The 21,212-nt window shown below is 43.4% G+C and overlaps 1 protein-coding gene across 2 annotated transcripts in view; it reads right to left on the minus strand.

The window, feature by feature from the left end:
* The window catches only part of immt (inner membrane protein, mitochondrial (mitofilin)), a 39,570-nt gene extending 20,291 nt beyond the window's left edge, over positions 1-19,279 (minus strand). The window contains exons 1-6 of one of the 2 annotated variants that reach the window (XM_075480840.1): positions 19,087-19,279; positions 17,878-17,942; positions 17,562-17,751; positions 17,276-17,405; positions 14,967-15,059; positions 2,484-2,639 (exon numbers count right to left, since the gene is read on the minus strand). In XM_075480840.1, coding sequence (XP_075336955.1) covers positions 2,484-2,639; positions 14,967-15,059; positions 17,276-17,405; positions 17,562-17,751; positions 17,878-17,942; positions 19,087-19,128 — 676 coding nt within the window. In that variant the 5' untranslated portion in view covers positions 19,129-19,279. Of the gene's footprint in view, positions 1-2,483; positions 2,640-14,966; positions 15,060-17,275; positions 17,406-17,561; positions 17,752-17,877; positions 17,946-19,086 lie in introns of both variants that reach the window. The other variant, XM_075480839.1, reaches the window with a different exon arrangement.
* Positions 19,280-21,212: the final 1,933 nt, after the last annotated feature.

Raw genomic sequence — 21,212 nt, forward strand, 5'->3', positions numbered from 1 at the left:
TCCCAGGCCAGCCGAGAGACATAAGCCGCTTTCGGACAGAGCCGTTCTAAGAACGGTCCTGCTCGAATTCCGTTCTGATAACTGTCCTTCCCCAGCGGAACTGTTTCAGTCTGCATTCGCACATGAGTCGGGACCAGGTCGGGACTGATGCGGCCAACTGTCTGCGGCAGTGACGTGTTACTTTAGCGCCACATTCAACAACAAAACAGAACAAAACAAAACCTGCGAAAAGTAAGGAGAGAAGAAAAAAACACCACCAAGAAGCTAACATGGAGAGCAGGGAGGCCACCGTGTTCATGGTCAGCATGATATTGATATTAATCATGGACGATCACATCGGGCGTCTAACATCGAGGCTGGAAGAGCACACGGAGAGAGTCAGGAGACGAAGGATCGAGCGCAGGCGATACTTCTTCGTTTCATGAAGGAAGGAGAGCAGAGCGCCGCAGACAAAGGAGACGAAGTGTAAGTTCAACTTAAACACGCGCCAGTTGTGTCTGTGTTGTATGAGGTAACATTTCAGCCGTGACAACATGACATGGGGCGTAGCTACCGACCACCAAACACCTCCGTCAGATGTGTTCCTATGGAACCCAGAAAAGACCCAGCCTCGGAGAAGGAGCTAAAATGGTTATAGGAACTCAGGGCGATGGTCCTGAGTTCCTTTATGTCCAAATGCGGGAGAAAACGGCCCCGTGGATTAAAAGGTTATAAGAACTGCCAAAGGTTTCTACAGTCCAAATGTGGCTATAGTCTCTCCAATGTGTCCTGGGTCTTCCCCGGGGTCTCCTCCCAGTGGGACATGCCCAGAACACTTCACCAGGGAGGCATCCAGGAGGCATCCTAACCAGATGCCCAAGTCACTTCACATCATTTCCCTTTAGGATAAATAAAAAAATATTTCCATTTAATTTCTTGTTACCAAGAAGGATGGAGATACACAGTTCTGTTTGGACTATGAGAATCTAACACCCCGGGTCAATGAGCTGCAGGACTGGCTTGTAACAAGCAGACTTTGTCTCCAGAGTACAGGGAAAAACAGCCTTCTCCATTCTGTATGGTCTGTACCAATTTGTGACCCTTCTGTTCAGTGACCCAGTCACCTTCTTCATGGAGCAAGTGTTGCGTCTGCAAGCTGCATATGCTTCCGCCCATATGGTTCACACGATTACCAACACGGACACCTAGGCAGAGCATGAGCGTCTGCAGTGATGGAGTCACTGAGGCATAAGGTCAGTGGTTTCATCCCCAGCTTCCCCAGACCAAGACACTGAAACCTACTTTCCCTCTGAGGTGTTCATCTGTATACCAGTGTATGAAAGAGGAAAAAAGCCTGCAAGACTGTAGCAACTAAGAAGTGCTGCAAGTGTGTGGGTTAATGATTTGGCTTGTCGTGCAAAAGTACTTTGAGCTCTCAAAATTACTTAAACACGATATAAATGTGTCAGGTGGAGGGAAAACCTGTGACCCGTTCCTGCCGATCCCTCCTCCACAACAGCCGGAGGATTCGCCCCTTCCTCACCGACAAGGCAGAGCAAGTGCTCATCCAGGCTCGTCATCTCCCGCCTGGACTACTGCAACTCGCTCCTTGCTGGCGCCCCGGCTTCTGCCATCAGACCTCTGGAGCTTGTTCAGAAAGCTGCTGCTCATCTGGTGTTCAACCTCCCCAAGTTCTCCCACACGACTCCCCTTCTTCCCCTCTCTACACTGGCTCCCTGTAGCTGCTCACATCCAGTTTAAGACTCTGGTGCTAGCCTACAGGGCAGTGGAAGGAACAGCTCCTTCATATCTCCAGGCTATGGTCAAGCCCTACACCCCCGCCCGACCACTTCGCTCTGTGGCCTCCAGGCGGCTGGCTGTCCCGTCACTCAGCGGTCCCTGTGCACAATCGACACGGTCACGGCTTTTCTCTGTTCTGGCACCCCGATGGTGGAATGGTCTCCCGACTGATGTCAGGACAGCTGAGTCGCTGCCCATCTTTCGCCGCAGGCTGAAAACCCATCTCTTCAGGAAACACTACCCTGATCCGCCCTCTTAGGACATCACCTGTTTTCGTCCTAGCTCCTTACGCACTTATTTGTTTCCTAAATTGTCTTCCCATTTGTCTAGGTACCTAACTTACCGCATTTACTCTAGCACTAGTTATGCTCTTAGCCGTTTGGTTTTGGAAGGAAATGCACTTATGATTTCTTGTGACCTGAAGTTCTTTTGTCTACCGATGTGGAACACACTTATTGTAAGTTGCTTTGGATAAAAGCGTCTGCAAAATGACCGTAATGTAATGGAAAAAGCCACGAGCTGAAAGAGACAGTTAACCATCTGTGTAGGTAGACAGCAATAGTATGTAGAAGTTGAAGGCACTGAGCAGCAACAGTGTGACATATACTGGGTTGATTTGAAAATGTCTTAATAATTCAACTTGAATTGAACTTGTTTGCTTTCAATATGAAGTGCACTGAGATGATCTCTGTTGTGAAACTTACATGCGAGAGTGTCCCGTTCGTTCTGGTCTTGTAGAGCAAGTCTAGCTGCCACTTCTTCAACTGGACGCTCTTCCAGTGGTTCTATTGTCGCAGGTGACTCTGTGTCATGAATCTTTGCCGTCTCTGGGTTTACATCATGGCACTCCTTGCATTCCTCTGAAGAAAAAATGCATACACAGATACATGATGCACCCTTACTAAAAGAAACTAAGCAAACTTTTGGTGCACGTTGACATGTTGGACTGGGCCAAGTACCCTGATGCCAACTACAAGGAAGGCCATAGAGATCTCTATTTTCTGAGGTGGATGAGGATCATTCATCATCTGTCAGACGACACTCGGGATGTTTTACGATTCTGTGGCGAGCAGCGTTAACCTCTCTTGTTGCATGCTGGGGTTAGATCAGTAACCTCTGGTGGTGGAACAGGAGTCTGTGATGATGGAGTCATAGAGTAAGATGCTGTCCAAGTTAAGGACAGGTCCTGGAAAATACCCAACACCTGCTCCATGACATAAAGTTCAGTCACAGGAGCAGGCTCTTCCCACCACAATGCACAGCTGAACAAGACAGGAAATCCTGCCTGTGGCCATCAAACTGTACAACTCCTTCTTCTAACACACATTCAGCAGACTGACACCTGGACTTGTTTCTACATAAACTGCAAGTACAATGCAAAGTCCAATAATCATTCAGTACACACTACAGAGCAGCTATTATGTTGTAATTTACAGTTTCAATTGTCTATTTTCCATTTATTGCTGTATCTATAATATACATCCATTTGTTTTTTTTCTCTTTATATCATTAATATTCCTGTAAGTACAATTGTATATCTAATATAACGCTGTAAAAAAGCAATTCCTCTCCTGATAACATATATCTGAATCTGAAAGTGCATCCTGTCCACTCCACAGATGTTTGTCTGTACCAGCTCCACAGTGTTACCAACACGAGGCTGCAGTGGCCAATACAGGATGAAAAGTTTCCCAGTGCAGGGATTTGTTTGTTTGTTTGTTTGTTTGTTTTCATTTAAAGCCAGTTAAGCAGCTGTGGCTATTTCATGGCTAATACATTGCACTTGACACTAAATACCAACAATGAAATTAATAAAGAAATACATTAAATAAGTTTGTTCACATCAATGCACTTTAAAAAGTTTAAAACCTTTAAAGGTGGGACCTTATTGAAAATACCTACTATAGTACCTTCTTTAAAAAACTGCTGCCTTTTTATTCTAAGGGCAGAGCAAGATAGAATATGCTTAATTGATAAGGGATTACCACAAAGATCACATAGGGGAGGTTCACCTCCAGTTAACAAAAAACCATGAGTGAGTCTAGAATGTCCAATTCTACACCTTGTATAGACAACTTGATCATGTCTACATGAAAATGACAGAGTTGTCATTTGTTTCACAGTATTACATATTTCATGCAGCTTATTTCCAGCATAGTTGTCCCATTCGGCTTGCCATTTATCCATTATGTAGGAAGAAAGTACAGGTTTGATATCAGAGACAGGGATTTGGCATTCAGTAATATTTTCATTCAGGGCTCCTTTAGCAGCACTGTCAGCCTTTTCATTACCGCTCAGGCCCATGTGACCAGGGACCCAACAAAAAAAACAATGTCCAGGTTGAGTTTAGTTAGGTGATACACTTTTCCAAGTATTTTGGTGATCAACGGGTGGTCAGTCTTTAAAAATTCCAAAGCCTGAAGGAATGACCTAGAGTCTGTGCAAATCAAGGATTTTTGTTGGTTGTACTGTTCAATGTATTCAAGACTTAAGAGCAAGGCTTGGGCTTCAGCTGTAAAAATAGAGCATAGGTTTGGGATGCGTATTCCACACTGATTAGAAGAGACTACCATTACTGAGGACACACAGGTATCAGTATTTGAGCCATCAGTATAGATTGGAGTGTGCAAAGGGAAGCGATGTCTAACATCAAGGAAGCAACTTTGGAACTCGTTTAGGTGTGTGCTTGATTTCTTTCTGTGACTCAGGTCCTGCACAATTACTGGTTGTCTCAGGGTCCAAGGGGGAATGGAACAAAGGTGAGTAGATGTTAGTCCACCAAGGTCAACATTCAAATCTTCAAGTAAAGGTTTAATCCTTAATCCAAAAGGTCTGATAGACCTGGGTATAGCCTCATAAAAGTTCAAATACTGTGGTTGAAAAACAGTAGAGTAGGCAGGGTTATCTCTGTTCCCTTTGATTTTGACTGCATATTGTAGAGCAAGTTTCAAGCATTGCAGTTGAAGGGATGATTCTCTGGCTTCTACATAAAGACTCTGTACTGGTGAGGTTCTAAAAGCCCCTAGGGCCAGTCTTAAACCTTGGTGATGAACAGTATCCAACATCTGAATGTAAGATTTTCTTGCTGATCCATAGACAATACATCCATAGTCCAAACGGGATCTCACAAGTGCTCTATACAGGCGTAGCAGTACAGTCCACTCTGCCCCCCACTTTGTCTTTGCCAGGACCTTCAAAATGTCCAGAGTTTTAAAACATCTCTTCTTAAGATTTTTCATGTGTGGAATAAAAGATAATTTATTATCAAGTGTAAGACCAAGGAATTTAAACTCTTTCACAACTTGGATTGCTGCACCATCCATATACAGCAGTGGCTCATGATGCAAAGTTCCCAGTTGGCAAAAATGAGTGCAAACAGTTTTGGATTTAGATTTCCTTGAGGGACTCCTTGTTCTTGCAGGTGCTGTGTTGAAAAAGTTGTACCTAACTGAACTTGAAAAACTCTATTGGATAGAAAATTGGAGATAAAAATGGGCAGATGTCCTCTGAACCCCATGTAGTGCAAGTCCTTTAAAATACCATATTTCCAAGTGGTATCATACGCCTTTTCAAGGTAAAAAAAAAGCCACATTGATATTTACTCAAATGTCTATCTGATTCAAGCATCCACACAAGTCTTTTTCACCATTCTTTCCATAGTCTTACACAGGCAGCTGGTTAAGGCTATTGGACGATAGTTGGTGGGATCTGTATGGTCTTTACCAGGTTTTGGAATGGGAATGATAAAGGCTTTCTTTCAGGAGGTAGGTACTTTTCCTGATTCCCAGATCACATTAAATATTGTCAGGAGATGAGATAGCACACTGGATGGTAGGTGTTTCAAAAATTGATAATGGATCATGTCAGGTCCCACTGCAGTATCATCAGAGTTTCTAATAGCGCAGAGGAGCTCATCCATTGAAAATGGCTGGTTGTATGGTTCCAAGTTGTCTGATAAGAAATTCATGGCCTTTGCTTCCTCTTTTCTGCGCAAGGCTTGAAACTCAAGATGACCATTTTCCACAGAGGAATTCTTTTCAAATGTTTCTGCAAGTTTATCAACTATATCTTGCTTAGACGTCAAAAGACCTTGAGGGCATTTTAGGTGCTGGACTCTTACAGTTCCTCCTTTAGTCTTCATCTTTCTAATGAAATTCCAGACCATTTTTGAGGATGCATCCCTTGTAAGGCTCGAAACATACTCTCTCCAACTTTGTGCTTTGGCACCATTAATAGTCCTGCGTGCTTGGGCTCTTGAAATTTTCAATCTTGTAATATTTGCAGTTGTTGGATGCTTGTTGAACATCCTCTCTGCCTTTCTCCTGGCATCAATGGCCTTTTTACAGTCATTGTTGAACCATGGACAGACTGCTACCACTTGTAGATGGGTAGTGACTGGAAGATGACTATGAATTATGTCATTTCGTATTAATACAGCTGCTCCACCAGAAGGGCGCTGAACATTTGGGCCATAAGTATTAAAAATTAAGTAATTCATTAACTCTTTCTGTGCCATTGACGTCAATTTAAAAAAAAAAAAACGCTGACTGCCAAAGACGTCTATAGACGTCAATTGCGTTTTTTAACGGAGCGGGCTGGGGGACAATCTAGCGGAGTTTGTCACTAAATCTTAGGCTTGTAAACACTAAACAGAGAATATACTGGCAAAATTACCCGCAAGGTGGTAGCAGTGCCACTTTGCACAAAAAAAGAAGAAGCGTGTTTTCTCCGTTTTTTGGGTCAAACAGCTGTTTTTGGTGAAACCAACCTACGTTCTACTGTCTATTACTAAATGACTGAAAATGGTAGAAACAAACTTTTTTTTCCTGATGAAAGAAGAGTCTACTCTTTCTTTTGGTAATTTCAGTGTGTACATAGTCATAAGACACACTTTTCTGTGGGTCTTGGAAAATCAGTCAAAATACTGTAAAACACTTGGCAGTATGGGTCTCTCTGAACTGAAAATGGCTGGCAGCCAATGAGTTAAGGACATAGTATTATTTGGAGATTGGTAAGTCTCTTGAAGGCAAAAGGCAAAAAGAGCAGCTAGTTGCTGCAGCTCAGAAAAATTAGCTCTAAAACCACGATCCCAGTGCAGGGAAGTTTTATCCAAAACTTTCCTGAGAAGAGGTTCATAGTAAGCCCAGCCAATATGAAACGGTGACATGAAAAAAGAAACTCCTCACTTGAGGGAGTGTCGATGCCTCAGCAGGAGCGCTTAAGCTTTTTTTTTCTTTTTCCAACAAATCTGTGGGCAGTAAACGGCATGGATATCCCATCTGAGCACATTTATGTTTGTGTTTATGTAAAATGGACATTGATTAACATGAGTACTAAATGTAAAAGTCCTAGATTCAGCCACATAGACTCATTTCCATCTGTGGTCCCTGGCAGGTTGAGATGATCTAAATGTTCAAATAAAATAGCATGATGATAAAATGGCCGATAAAAACATACTACCAGAGCATGTGTCATTTTCTATTACAGCTACTGAAAACTAACCGTCCCGTCTGCACGAGTGTAATTCAAATATAACGACGTGTTTATCCAATCATATCCATACAAACATGAAATTATAATCCGGGCAGACATGTGACAACTGATTCAGAACAAGAAGTCTAACTGCAACTATCCATCCCAGACAGAGACTGACCCATTACAACTTTCTCCATAAAACTTGTATGACACCACATAATTGACATAAATACAAACCTGAGGCATCCAGTCTGTGCTTTAGAGGAAGGATCAGTTCTGCAGCACACTGGGTTTTGGTTACTGACACTTTAACCCTCGGAGGTCTATGATCACGCCAGCATGATCAGATTGCATGACGTCATTACGGCTCAGCCCCCAGAGGGTTAAATAGTTCCATCTTTTATAGATCCAACACCCACTCTGATCTCCACAAGTATATTGTTGTCATACGTCATCATAATGTCTTTGACCTTGACTTTCTCTCCCTTTCTTGTATTTTTTTTTTACATACACTCCCCTGATCTGTTTAGAGTTAAGGAGAATAATTCATTTAAAAGGTTATTATTTTTAGGCCCGAAGGTGGTGGTAGGCCTATTGTATCTGCTGTGTTTATTATTTGTTAATATTATTCGTTTTTTTTCCTAGAAAATTAAGTTCCTTTTTGGGTGCCTGAACATATTTAAAAACTGATGACATTTTGCACAAAAGTGTTGAAAATGTTGGTATTTTAACTATTTTAACTCTGAAATGGGTGAAATAAAACGGCTCTACATCACCACCCAAAACGCAGCCCCTCTGACTACTTTTCCCGACATGCATGAAAACCGGCATATATATAGAACATGCCTAAACATTGGTGTGAACCTCTCTGATAATAAAACATGCCCTAGCTCAGGGGTGTCAAACTGATCCTTGAAAGGGCTGGTGTGGCTGCAGGTTTTTGTTCCAACCCTGCAGCAGCACAGCTGACTTGTTTCATTCAATCAACTGAACTGTCTGCACTGACGGTCTTAACCAGTAGAGATCCGAGACACCAGAGATGTTTGTCCCCCCTCATCTTGTTCATTTATATGGTCATCACAGGGCTTCACGTATTCGGGAACAGAGATGACCTCATTCGCTTCACCTATCATACAGAGCTAATTTTACTTTTTTTAAGAAAGTAATTAAAGGACATAAATAGTTGGTTTAGTACTTTTATCTGAAATGGGAAAAAGCCTTGTGAATTTGGCTTGTATAGCTCGACTTCGAAAACTCACAGGTGAATCAGTGCGTACATGGTCTCTTGCTTACTCTTGAGAAAAAGAAGATTAAAGCTTTCACTGGTAGTATTATTAACACTAACTATCAAAGCTTGGCAGGATATAAAAAGACTGGAGGGACGGTTGTCTCTCCTCACATCGATGGGGGGCGATATGGATTTTCTTCCTGGTACCATAGACAGAGGCTTTCATCTGTGGGACAGTAAAGGGAGCACGTCCGGATGCTCCAACGGATACAGTAAGTGAGAAAACTAGCTCAACTACTGCAACAACAAGCACTCATGATGATGGGGTAACAGAGGCAGCAGCAGCAGCTAGCTCTCAGCTAACTTCGAGCAGCTCTCAAGCAGCTCCATTTGACTGTACCGCAGTCATACAAATGATCTCGGAGAAAAACAAGCTTCTCCCAAGCAGCCTGCTTTGTCCCCTCAAAACTTTTTGGTGACAATAGCAGTGCACAGCCACCCGAGAGAACTGTGGCTGGCTGGGCGGGGGTGAGGTTCGCAAAAAAAAAATATCTGCACCATGATGTTACGCTATATATGAGTTGCAATGCACTGCTATATATGCTTCATACAGTGTTGTTGGCTCAGATTTCGTGACTGTCTATTAGACGGGTCTCTTTTTTGCCCTCCCTGGCAAGAATCTCAAACTCCACCTATGGATATCAGAATCAGAATCAGAAAAGGTTTTATTGCCAAGTAATTTGTACATCACAAGGAATTTGGCCTGGTCTGTTTGGTGCCATAAGAACAAGACAAAACATATAATAATAATAATAGAATAAAGTAATAATAAATGTAAAAAATTTTAAAAATATGTGCAAAGTATTTTTAAGAAGAGTGCGTTAATGTAACGCACTCTGTACTGACAGAAAGACAGAACGTTAATATAACGTTAATATATAAAGTGTCAGTGGGGATAAGGGGTCATGTCAGTGGGGTACAGCGGGCCTTGTTGGTGAGGCCAACTGCAGAGGGGAAGAAGCTGTTCTTGTGGCGGGAGGTTTTGGTCCTGATGGACCGCAGCCTCCTGCCAGAGGGGAGTGCCTCAAAGAGTTTGTGTCCGGGGTGGGAGGGGTCGGCCACAATCTTGCCTGCACGCCTCAGCGTCCTGGAGGCGTACAGGTCCTGGAGAGATGGCAGATTGCAGCCGATCACCCTCTCCGCAGAGTGGATGACACGCTGCAGCCTGCCCTTGTCCTTGGCGGTGGCAGCAGCGTATCAGATGGTGATAGATGAGGTGAGGATGGACTCGATGATGGAGGTGTAGAAGTGCACCATCATCGTCTTTGGCAGGTTGAGTTTCTTCAACTGCTGCAGGAAGTACATCCTCTGTTGTGCTTTCTTGGTCAGGGAGCTGATGTTCAGCTCCCACTTGAGGTCCTGGGAAATGATGCTGCCCAGGAAGCGGAAGGACTCCACAGTGTGGACTGGGGAGTCTGTCACGGTGATGGGGGTGAGTGGGGCTGGGCTCTTCCTGTAGTCCACCACCATCTCCACTGTCTTCACAGCGTTGAGCTCCAGGTTGTTCAGTCCACACCAGGTCACCAGATGGTCAATCTCCCACCTGTAGGCAGACTCATCCCCACCAGAGATGAGTCCAATGAGGGTGGTGTCGTCCGCGAACTTCAGGAGTTTGACAGACTGGTGACTGGAGGAGCACCTGTTCGTGTACAGGGAGAAGAGCAGAGGGGAAAGAACACAGCCTTGAGGGGAACTGGTGCTGATGGTCAGGGAGTCTGAGACCTGTTTTCCCAGCCTCACGTGCTGCCTCCTGTCAGACAGGAAGTCTGTGATCCACCTGCAGGTGGAGTCAGGCACGTTCAGCTGGGAGAGCTTGTCCTGTAGCAGAGCCAGGATGATTGTGTTGAAGGCAGAGCTGAAATCCACAAACAGGATCCTGGCATAGGTTCCTGAGGAGTCCAGGTGCTGGAGGATGAAGTGGAGGGCCATGTTGACTGCGTCGTCTACAGACCTGTTGGCTCTGTAGGCGAACTGCAGGGGGTCCAGGAGAGGGTCTGTGATGGCTTTCAGGTGTGAAAGCACAAGGCGCTCAAATGACTTCATCACCACAGAGGTCAGGGCGACGGGTTTGTAGTCATTAAGTCCTGTGATCCTTGGCTTTTTTGGGACTGGGATAATGGTGGAGGTCTTGAGGCAGGCTGGTACGTGGCATGTCTCCAGTGAGGTGTTGAAGATGCCTGTGAACACCGGGGACAGTTGATCAGCGCAGTTCTTCAGGGTGGAGGGAGAGACTGAGGCTACGGCTACACGAAAACGAAACGAGGGTTATTTTGAAAACGGGTACGAAAATTATTGCGGCCATACGGCAACGCTGCTGTAAAGACTCAGGTCCAGACAAAAACGATGAAACGATGCAGTACACACGAAACACCTCTAGGTGCGCTGTAAGCCACCCCCACCGGTTATACCAGAACAATAGAAGAAGCAATGCGCATGCGTGTACGCCCCCACTTCTACCAGCGCGAAGCTCACGTTGTTCCTTCAACAACGCCGCTGTAGTTAGCAGTGTCTGCAGCAGTGCTGCTATCAATGTTGTGGGGTCCATGATGATCGCTGTCTGTCCGTGTTGTCTTCTTCTTCCGGATTTTGAATGGAAGCCGCTTTTTGTTCTGGTCACTGACGTATGTGTATACGTCACTGCGTTAGCCATGTGGCTGACGCAGATGTAAACAAATCCGTTTTCGCTGTAACAATGGAAACGAAACGACACCGTTTCCAAATCTTCCCACTCTGGAACCCGTTCTCAAAAACTATCGTTTTGGGGTAGTGGGAACGCCGGCTCCGTGTGGCCGCGACAGCCAAACGATAAGAAAAAGTATCGTTTACAGTGAAAAACGTTTTCGTGTAGCCGTAGCCAGAGTCTGGCCCGGCTGCTTTGCGGGGGTTCTGCCTCTTAACACTAGAACTACCACGGAGGGGTCAGTTGACCTTTTTAACCTAAAAGACCCACAAGAGGGTCATTTGACCCTTTGGACCCCCTGCGGACACTCCTTTTGTTGTGGAAATGTGGGTTGAGTGCTGTATCTCTGCATCTTCGTTCCTTGGAGAGGAGCTTCTTTCACCACAAAATTCTTGAGGGAAATGAAGCAGTAGTCCACATGCACTGGTATTTATCCATCTAACAATTGCGATAGATAACCAATTGGGATAGATCAGCAAGGTACATTCATTGGAAAATTGTACTAAATGTAAGCTGATTGTGTTAACTGTAGGATACTTGTACATAGCCATTTGCAAGGATGTACTAAATGATTGAGACATGTACAAAAGCATTTGAAATTTGATGAAAGCAATGATAAATGCCATTCTGTTGTGAGGAACTGCAAATTAGTTTTGGGATTTGTCCATGTTTTGAGAATGACATCTCAGTTTCAAGAAATGAGCCAAACCAATGGAGAAAAACTGTAACACACTGTCCGCCAAACTGTGCTATCTGTCTTTGCTGCTGATATCTTCATGCAAGTTGCTATTTACCTGTGGTGATTTTGGAGGCTGACAGCCCTTGGGAAGAAGCTGTCTGTCCCTGTTTGTCTTGGCTGTTACCACTGTAAGGTGTGACCCCCTCACCCCTCACCCCACACACGGCCCCTAACAGCCTCATTACCATAACAAAATGAGTGATTAGTGTATTCGGTAAAAGCCGCCGGGTCAAATTACCCCTCTCTGGTACTTCTAGGTAGGCAGAAAAATCCTGGTAGTTCTAGTGTTAAGGCTCTAGCATGGTTGCCGCGTCTGCTCGCGCGAGCGGTGTTGATGACGTCACGAGTTTGTGCCCGCCATAGGACCCTATATAGTGGCGCAAGTCGTTGCGCGCCAGTAGTTGCAATTTTCTCCATCACAGAGGTGGCGCTGCTACGTGAAGGTTACCTCTACTCTACAACCACGAAAGTGGAGAAGAAAACAATGCCGCTGTCAAGAGCAGGAATACTGTAATTAATGATACTGCTGCAGTTTTCGGATCATTTTAATGTTTTAATTCAGTTAAAAGAGGTGAAGGTTTGAAGCCCCCGGCATCAACAGAGTCTCTGCCCTCTTCTTTGCCTTCACGTATCTGTCCCGTAGCTTCCTCCACACATTCTTACAGAACTCTCCCTCTTTCCCCAAAGTTCTGCCAATCTCTCTGCACCAGTTTTGGGAGTTTACGTGCTCCCTGTGCTGTTTCACTGCAGTTTCGTACAGCTGCCTGTACAAACGCACCTCCTCACTGAGCCTGGTCTCACAACGGTCCATCCGGTTCGTTGTTCTCGGCGCCGCCAAGTTACAAAAATCGACTGGTGCACGACAACGCGCTGTGCCGTCTTTTCAAGGAAAGCGCCAGGCCTGAAACGTCATTTTGACGTCACGGTGCGACACCGCCGTGACAGACGCGGTAACCATGCTACCGCCTTCAAAGAGCTTGTTGACGTCTCTCTCCAGGATGGAGAGAGTCGTTACTGTGGTGGGGGTGGAGGGGCTGGTGGGCTGGGGTTGGGATATGGTGTCACGGGGGATGGTGTCAGGGCTGTCCCATTGTCTCTCGAAACGACAGTAAAACTCGTTCAGGCTGTTGGCAAGGTCAAGATTGTCCAGGGAGTGGGGGGTTTTCGGCTTGTAGTTGGTCAGATGCCTGAGTCCTCTCCAGACAGAGGCAGAGTCGTTGGCTGAGAACTGTTTTTGAAATTTCTCAGAGTACAGTCGTTTAGCTTCTCTCACCCCCTTGCTAAACCTGTACTTGGCCTCTTTAAGGTGCTGTTTACACATACCCGGGTATTTTGATAAACGCATATTTTCTAACCTTCGTTTGCAAAAAAAACTAGGTGCACACAGTCCCGTTTTTAAAAAAAAAAAACACGTCTACATTGATCCGCATAAATACGCTATCAAGAGCTGTTAAATTACGCCAAGCCTGACGGTGGCAGTGTTAGAACAATGAGAATTCCACACAAGCCAATCAGAAGCCTAATAGAGAACCGCTGACAGGAAGAACTTCCGGATCTTTTTCAAGAAGAAAATATGGCGCCAGGCTCATGTGTGTGGACTGATAGCGAGACTGAGCTACTTTTACACGTTGCGCTGGACTATAAAACTGCTAAAGCCGTGAAAAATGTCTTTGTTGTTCAATACATTGTATGACTGTAATTTTCAAAATCACACAAGCGAGTATAGCTCTCAACAACAGAAATGCTGCTAGTACCTCCATGCTTGCCAGATAAACAATGGACGGAGAGAATGGTGTTTTCACGCTAGCATCCTGCCAACATGGCGGATAGGGGCGGGGCTCTGTACTATGACGACAACTCCTCATTCCATTCCCAAAACTCCGTTTTTGTCTCTTTCAACCAGTTTACACACAAACGCTAAACAGAGTTTTTAAAAAATCTCCACTTTTGCCGGAGTTTTTTTTTAGCTTCGTTTTCGTAGGAAAAAACTCCGTTTGTGTATAAACGAAGGGAAAGGTCTTTGTTTATCAAAATACCCGGGTATGTGTAAACAGCACCTAAATCTGCCTCTGTCTCCACTCCTGAACGCCTCCTCCTTTACCAACCTTAGCTGTCTGAGCTTCGCTGTGAACCAAGGCTTGTCGTTGTTGATATAACATTACAGCTAACATCAAAGCTAACAATAAGCTACATAGAAGGAATCTTAGATTTTGAATAGATTACAACAAATCTGAACTATGAACAAAGTGTCATGCTGAGGTCGGGAAATTCTATTCATTATTGTTTGGACATGGAAATATATTGATTAATACTGAGAAAATATAGCAGACAGACTACATGTTATTCTTGACATTAAATTGAGAGAGAACCTTGTCTATCTTCAGTTTGGACTGCTTAAAAACTTAAAAATGCACCTTCTAAAAGACTTGTACGAATCCTTACTGCTTGTGCAAGAAGAAATATACTGCTAAAATGGATAGACTATATTCTTCCAAAATTAGCTGGGTGGCATATGATTATTTTTGACATAATACAGATGGCGTTATTTGACACCCAGGTCTAAAATGTAAGATTAAGGTTTTCTATAAGATTTGGTCACCATTTTTTCATTATATAGGGACTGGATTGGCAGCCATTCTCCTGAAGGGCCTGGTGGATCACAGCTGGGTAACATACAATGTACAACTACATGACTGATCTGCCAAAGAGTTGCCTGAATTACAATGTAAAGATCTAAGGTTAGTGATGCTGTACTGTATAGAATTCCAAGACGTTGCTGTTGTCTTTAAAGCGAGTAGTTTCATTTCCTGCAGTGAAAATACACACATCGCAACAAATACCCACTCTGTGTTGTCCTAAAAACTTGTCACTGTGCTTCCATCAAATAACTATAGTTAGAAACTGCAGTCCCCATTCAAACTTCCTTTTACCACCACAAAGTCCAAGTGTGACACGAGGATTCAGCTCCTGTGCAAGTTCAAAGGACGACAATGGAGAGGGTTTACCTTTGGCTGCAGCTGCCTCTGTGTCACAGGGAGCAGGAACTGATGGGACTTCACTGATGGCAGAGATGATCTGAGTTGCCTCAGCTGAAGCCTCTGGTTAAGACAAAAACAAATGCCGCAGGTGGTTTGTGTCGCTGTACGTGCAGCATGACAGAAAATGTGATAACACTCACATACAAAGACTTCACATGAAAAACATGCTTGATGATAAAGGGTGAGGAGATCCTCATAAAGACAGTAAAGTTTAACATTTTGATTCAGGTGCATCTAAAGACAATAAAGAAAAGAAAAACACCAATTCCAAAATCAAATAAATTAAATTAAAAAAAAAAAAAAAAAAAAAAAAGTTGATTGTTGTTGATCAAGATTCTACTTTGTCTTTGTAACTTTCTTGTGAACTAAATAAAGAAATATCTAAACTCTAACACCATTTCATTCATTACTGAGTGTTAATAAGGGCTTTTGGAAACAATATTTCTGAATGCTGCTTCTTGGTTATAATAATCAATATCAGCATCATGGTGGCTTCATGTCAGCTTCACTGGACCCAACAAGTAAACATCCACAAGACTAATGATACTTTACAATCTGACACTTTTACCAGAACTTTAACATACTGTAAACCTACAGTAACAGGCAAGTGTGACAGCAGCTGTATCAGGGACAGAGGCTGGAACACATTACACGGTTAGATTGGGTCATGCAGGTTATATCAATAAAAAGAGAAATGATTAGATGCTCACTAAAATTTTGACAACAGATGGTTAGACAATTGAGTCAGTTAAGGCCTGATATACATGTCACAGAGAGGTCAGTTCATAAAAAGGAAGTTTATGTGCATGTGAATCCTTAGATGCCAACAATCAGGTTAGTACAATAGATAAAGTCCCATGACAGCAGGTTTGAGTTAGCATTAATGCACCTACACGCTCTATAAGCCAATCACTGAACAGTGCCTTCAGAGAGTTTGCCACATATCAGAAAACCTTTGTTTCTGAACCAGGAACTTAAAAAGACTCTAAAAAGATGTTTATAAGTATGATTACCCATTATCCTTCTCCAAAAGTTTAAAGCACTAAAGAAACTTTTTAGCATTCTTAAAGCACCTTTCACACTCTTCCATCCATTTTCTATACCCGCTTAGTCCAATTCAGGGTTGCAGGGGGGCTGGAGACTATCCCAGTTGTCATTGGGCGAGAGGCAGGGTACATCCGGGACAGGTCGCCAGTCCATGACAGGGTCACACAGAGACAAACGAGACACACAACCATGCACGCTCACACTCACTCCTAGAGACCATTTAGAGTCATCAATTAACCTAACATGTATGTTTAGGATGGTGAGAGGAAGCCGTAGCACCCGGAGAGAACCCACGCATACACGGGGAGAACATGCAAACTCCACACAGAAAGAGCCCATCTGGGATTTGACCCCTCTTGCTGTGAGGTAACGGCGCAAAGCACCACACCACCGTGCAGCCCCCTTTCGCACTAAGAAAAACTAAGCTTAAGACGTAAAGAACCATAGCATGAGGTGACAGCCTCTGTGGGAAATATTAGGACTTTACATCTGGATGATTTTATGGCCATGTGAGGTTAAGGAATAAATAATCTGACGTCCATATTTTGGGATTTAGAAACTGGATACATGAGGCTGACTTTTAGAATGAGTGACTTTGCCCTTTTGTGGATTCATAGTTTTTGAAAAATACAGTTGTTGAACCAGTCATTTAAGCCCCAAAGCAACAGATGCAGTTATTAGTGAAAGATCTACTATTTACTGAAAGAATAATGCAAATATAAAAAATAAGAATGGATAAAAGTCCATGGCCACAAGATCAATGTACATATATGCATTCATTTCCTTTCATAAAAATTGATTCTTCTCGCTCTCGGTTTTCTTCACCCTCTGGAAGGTGTTTATTGGAATCAAAACACAAAAACAGTTTCTAGGTTAGCAGTCAGACTCATGCAGATGAGAGGCACTGATCAGGTTATCTCTTCTGAGAAGAGGGTAGATGTTGCGGTTTGCTTCATGTTGTTGCACCGCTGTGGGACCCCGGTGTGACCCCAGGACAGAGACATGCACTTATATCAAGAAAATCAATTACTGGAACAAGAAAATAATGATTTAATCGTCTATTTGAGATTCTATCACCATAATAGAAATTATACTGATTGTATTAAGATGAAAATTGCTCTCTGATGTATCCAGTGGGACAATAAAGTGAATTCCCATCACATCAACAGTTCATAAGTCCAAAAGGTGCCAGTTCATAAGTTCTGATTGCAAACAGTTCAAAGACTTACCCTCTATGCTCTGGGGAGGCTGTCCTGGAACAGGGCTGGACTCTTCTTTGGCCTTCTTTTTCTTCTCTGACTCGACTTTGGACGCTTTCACTTGTTTTTCCATCATAGAAGGTGGCTGCACCAACTCCATCTGAACAGATAAGAGTATGAAAATATAACAAACGTAGCCTTACAAAAGTGTTCACACCAGTTGCTGTTTTTTCATCCATTTCCTCACAATGTGAAAAAGGAAAATATACGGCCACGTTGGGCTCTTTTTTGCACTTTCACAACCTCACATCCTAACCTGTTTCTTGAATGGGGGGCCATCATTCTGAGGAGCAGGTCCCAGAGCCAGATCCAACAGCAACTGTGAATATGGAATATTCTTTTCCACTGTTCCTCTGAACTTGGGGTCCCATTTGGCATATATTATAGTGCCTCCAATGCCACCGCTTACTGTCAACAAGCTAGCAGCCACAACTTTAGCAGCTCCACTGTAACGGAAGAAGACAAGATAGACAGCAGTCTGTCACGTTACTATGCAACATGGGAATTTCTTGATATCATGAAAATGCTTTACTAAATATCCTCTCTGTACTGTGCGTCAGTGAATGGGTTACCTGCTCTCTCCTGTGGTGTAGTGCCTGTAGTGTTGCAGATTAGGTAGAGGAGTTCTTCCACAGCTCTTCTAAAGAAAAGGCAGCAGTAACAGAAGCAATATAGGAAGAAAAAAAAAGGGGGGGGGGGGGATTTAGTCATTTGGTTTAGTTACTGAACCACACCGGCAACTCAGGACCTCCAAAACTTTAACTGAATGAGTTATCAAACATGTATACACACAACACGATGCTGGACAATTACCATTTCTACTTCACACTTACAGCATTAATCATAATTTTGCCTAACTGCCAAACTCCTCCAAACCCACACACCCCCCAGGCATGTGTCCACTTAGATAAGCTATCATCACCAGAGAATACTCGGAGAAGGAAGTTTGAATCCTGCTATTATCAATCTGATCATCGGGTCTGTTACTGCCCTGCAAAGTCTGGAAGAGGCAAAGCTTGGCACACTACTCCAAAGGGTGGCTTTTTGTTCTCCACCTGAACACGCATGTGCCTTCATAAATCCTTGAACTTTTTGGCAACTAACCCACAATCCAACAGCTTATAGAACCACAGTTAGGGGCAATAACTTGAAGTAATGGTTTCTTGTATCAGTCTCTCACATCAGTGAGGAACAGCAGATTTATTATGTTATGATGCCTAAAAGCCTGGGATTTAAAGAGTTTGTCGTTTCTTTTTCTACATTACTGTATACTGGTGACGTGCTGGATGGAGGCCCTGTGAACTGTGGCTGGTTCTGGTTCACATCGTATCATAACCCCTCAGAGCTTTTCTTTTTTTTAAATGAGCCAGCATTTTAAGTGAGTGCGGATTTCTAGGCCTGTCCTTGATACCTGGCCACAGTTAACAGACACAGATGAAGTAAAGTAAGCGCACTACAGAGAAGAATCTGCGGCCAACTGAGACTCAGCTCACCGGAAGCCATGAAGCAACGGAGCCGCAAACATGTCTGACGTGACCTCTCCGTTAAAACTGGACATCACTAACCGAACACACTCTGCGCTGCTTTCGTTGGCGCTGACAAAACGCATTTACCATGAGTGCTTCGATTAGGTGCAAACTATAGCGTCCGTCATCTTTTTGAATGTTGCCATCTAATTCTTTGCAAACAGTCCGCTATGGCACCTTGAGCCGATCTGCGGGTCACTGAATGACAGCAAGCTAACACCAACATGGCTGAAAGAGGGGGGCAGGAAGTCTTACCAGGGCTGTGGCCTTGGCTCCTCTCAGACACACTCGAAGCATGATCCTCACTTACGTCTTCTCAATCCAGAACGAGCTCAACATGCACTGTTGCAGTTAGATTTCTTCCCTCCTGCTTCTTGTGGTTGCGACCAAGCCGACCCAAAGTAACATCGGCCAGTTTCCTTCTTACTATTTTTTTTTTTTTGGCTGTATTTGTGGTTGGTAAACCAGCTCGGAGGGGCTATACCGCCACCCACTGGACTGGCGTCTGGAGCAGAAACGTAACTACATTTGGACTGGGGTAAAGCAAATTTAAGCAGTAGGAAACATGACATAATCCTTCAATTACATCAGTGTATAGGAAGCAGCGACATTCAAGTGACAGATATTGAATAGGAAATCTGGATATGGATCATACATTTATGTATACAGTTAACTTCTTGTTAACTGTTTCAAGTGTTAAACAAGTTTCAAATCATAAGCTGTGTAACATCCATATTAGATGAGACTGCAGAAAACTGTAGCCTATCTTCTACTACCTCAATAAGACACAGGAACAGCCTCACAATCTTATGGACTGACACACGATTCTATTTGTTGTGAATCTCTCAGGTAAAATAGTCATGGCAGAGAACCTTGACTACAGACTTTGCTCAGGTCTGTTGGGAATATGTGGGAAGCAATAAATATGTGTATATAAATCTTTCTGTGTCCGTTAGGGGACAGATCCCAAAGAAGTGAAGGATCAAAAGGGTCACTTTCTGTTATCATGGCTGAGCTGATCACAGCTGTCGGGATTAGTCTCAGACAGAGCATCTCCTGATTTGAGACTGGTTTGAAATCATGAATCTTATGAGAATATATTTGATGTGCCTCACCAAAATGTCACCATACAGAGAACTTTTCCCATCTGCCCACAAGCCTTTATTCCTATGACCCCTGAGATTGATGGTGTCCATTTTTATGTGTTACTGAGGAATTGAAGTCATCACCTGATCTGAACAATTTCTCTAAGGAGGGACTTAGACTGTTAATCAAGGTGTATGAGTATAAAATGAATAGTGTAACAATGTGGATTTGGGTAACGGGCTAGCCATGTATTTTGTAATACAGACCATATAGATTATTTCTTACCCTCAGCATTCACAGGTGAGAGCGCAGTAGAAAATGAAAGACTTCTTATTCAGAGGAAAGAAGAAAAGAACAGTGACGAGGGATGAGTCTCAATCCAGTAAATTCTTATAGATAAGTATTCAGCATCATAAAGGCACATTGTTTAGCAGCTCCTGTCATCATTTCCTTGAAATGCTTGTGGCCAAGTAATCACAAGTGAGACATGGAAAGTGGAGTACAGTCGCACAATAACAGCTGTGGACACAAAACATTGATGTGCTGACAAACTGAAACTGCAGTGTAGCAGTAACTGGAGAGCTGGATACACTCTTCATTCCTGGCTGTTTTTTTAAGGGCCCATCCTGCAAAAGATAAACTCCCTGTTATAAATAATGACATGCAGTGAAAACCCAAAAACAGGCCAGTAGTATGAGCATATTCCATGTCTTCTGTTGCTTGACTCTCGTGCACCAACCTGATCAACCCATTCAATTAAGGCAACTATCACTAGCCAGTGAATGGCAGAGTCAGGTGTTGTACTGGACCACACTGCTGCTTAAGCTGCAGTAAGTCTTTGTCGGTAACAGAGTAATGAAAAGGTAGTATTTGGACCATTTTTCAGCCTTTACTGTCAAACTGCAAGACTGTGCACAGTGGAGATATATATATATATATATATAAAAAAAACATGCTCCATCATGCAATCAGGTTGATCATTTTATTAAGGTAAGGCAAAACTTCAATGTCCCCAAAGGGGCAATTTGGTCTACAGACTCAAGTATGAATACAGTCCACTTAGCAGTTTGTCAGTCTCGTCACTCGCTATTAGTATTACAGGAAAAAACAGGTTGAAACTTTCTAACAAAAACAGTTCTAATCTAGCAAAACCCAGGAAAGCAGGACACAACTATTGTAGAAGATTAAACAAATGATCAATATGGTCCTGTAAACTTATGGTATTTTTTGTAGATCTCTCCTTTCCAAGTCTCTGTGGATGGAAACCTGGCTGTAGCAGTAGGATCATGTTAGCA

The sequence above is a fragment of the Odontesthes bonariensis genome, chromosome 13 (genome assembly GCF_027942865.1).
Source record: "Odontesthes bonariensis isolate fOdoBon6 chromosome 13, fOdoBon6.hap1, whole genome shotgun sequence".
Classification (NCBI taxonomy): Eukaryota; Metazoa; Chordata; class Actinopteri; order Atheriniformes; family Atherinopsidae; genus Odontesthes; species Odontesthes bonariensis.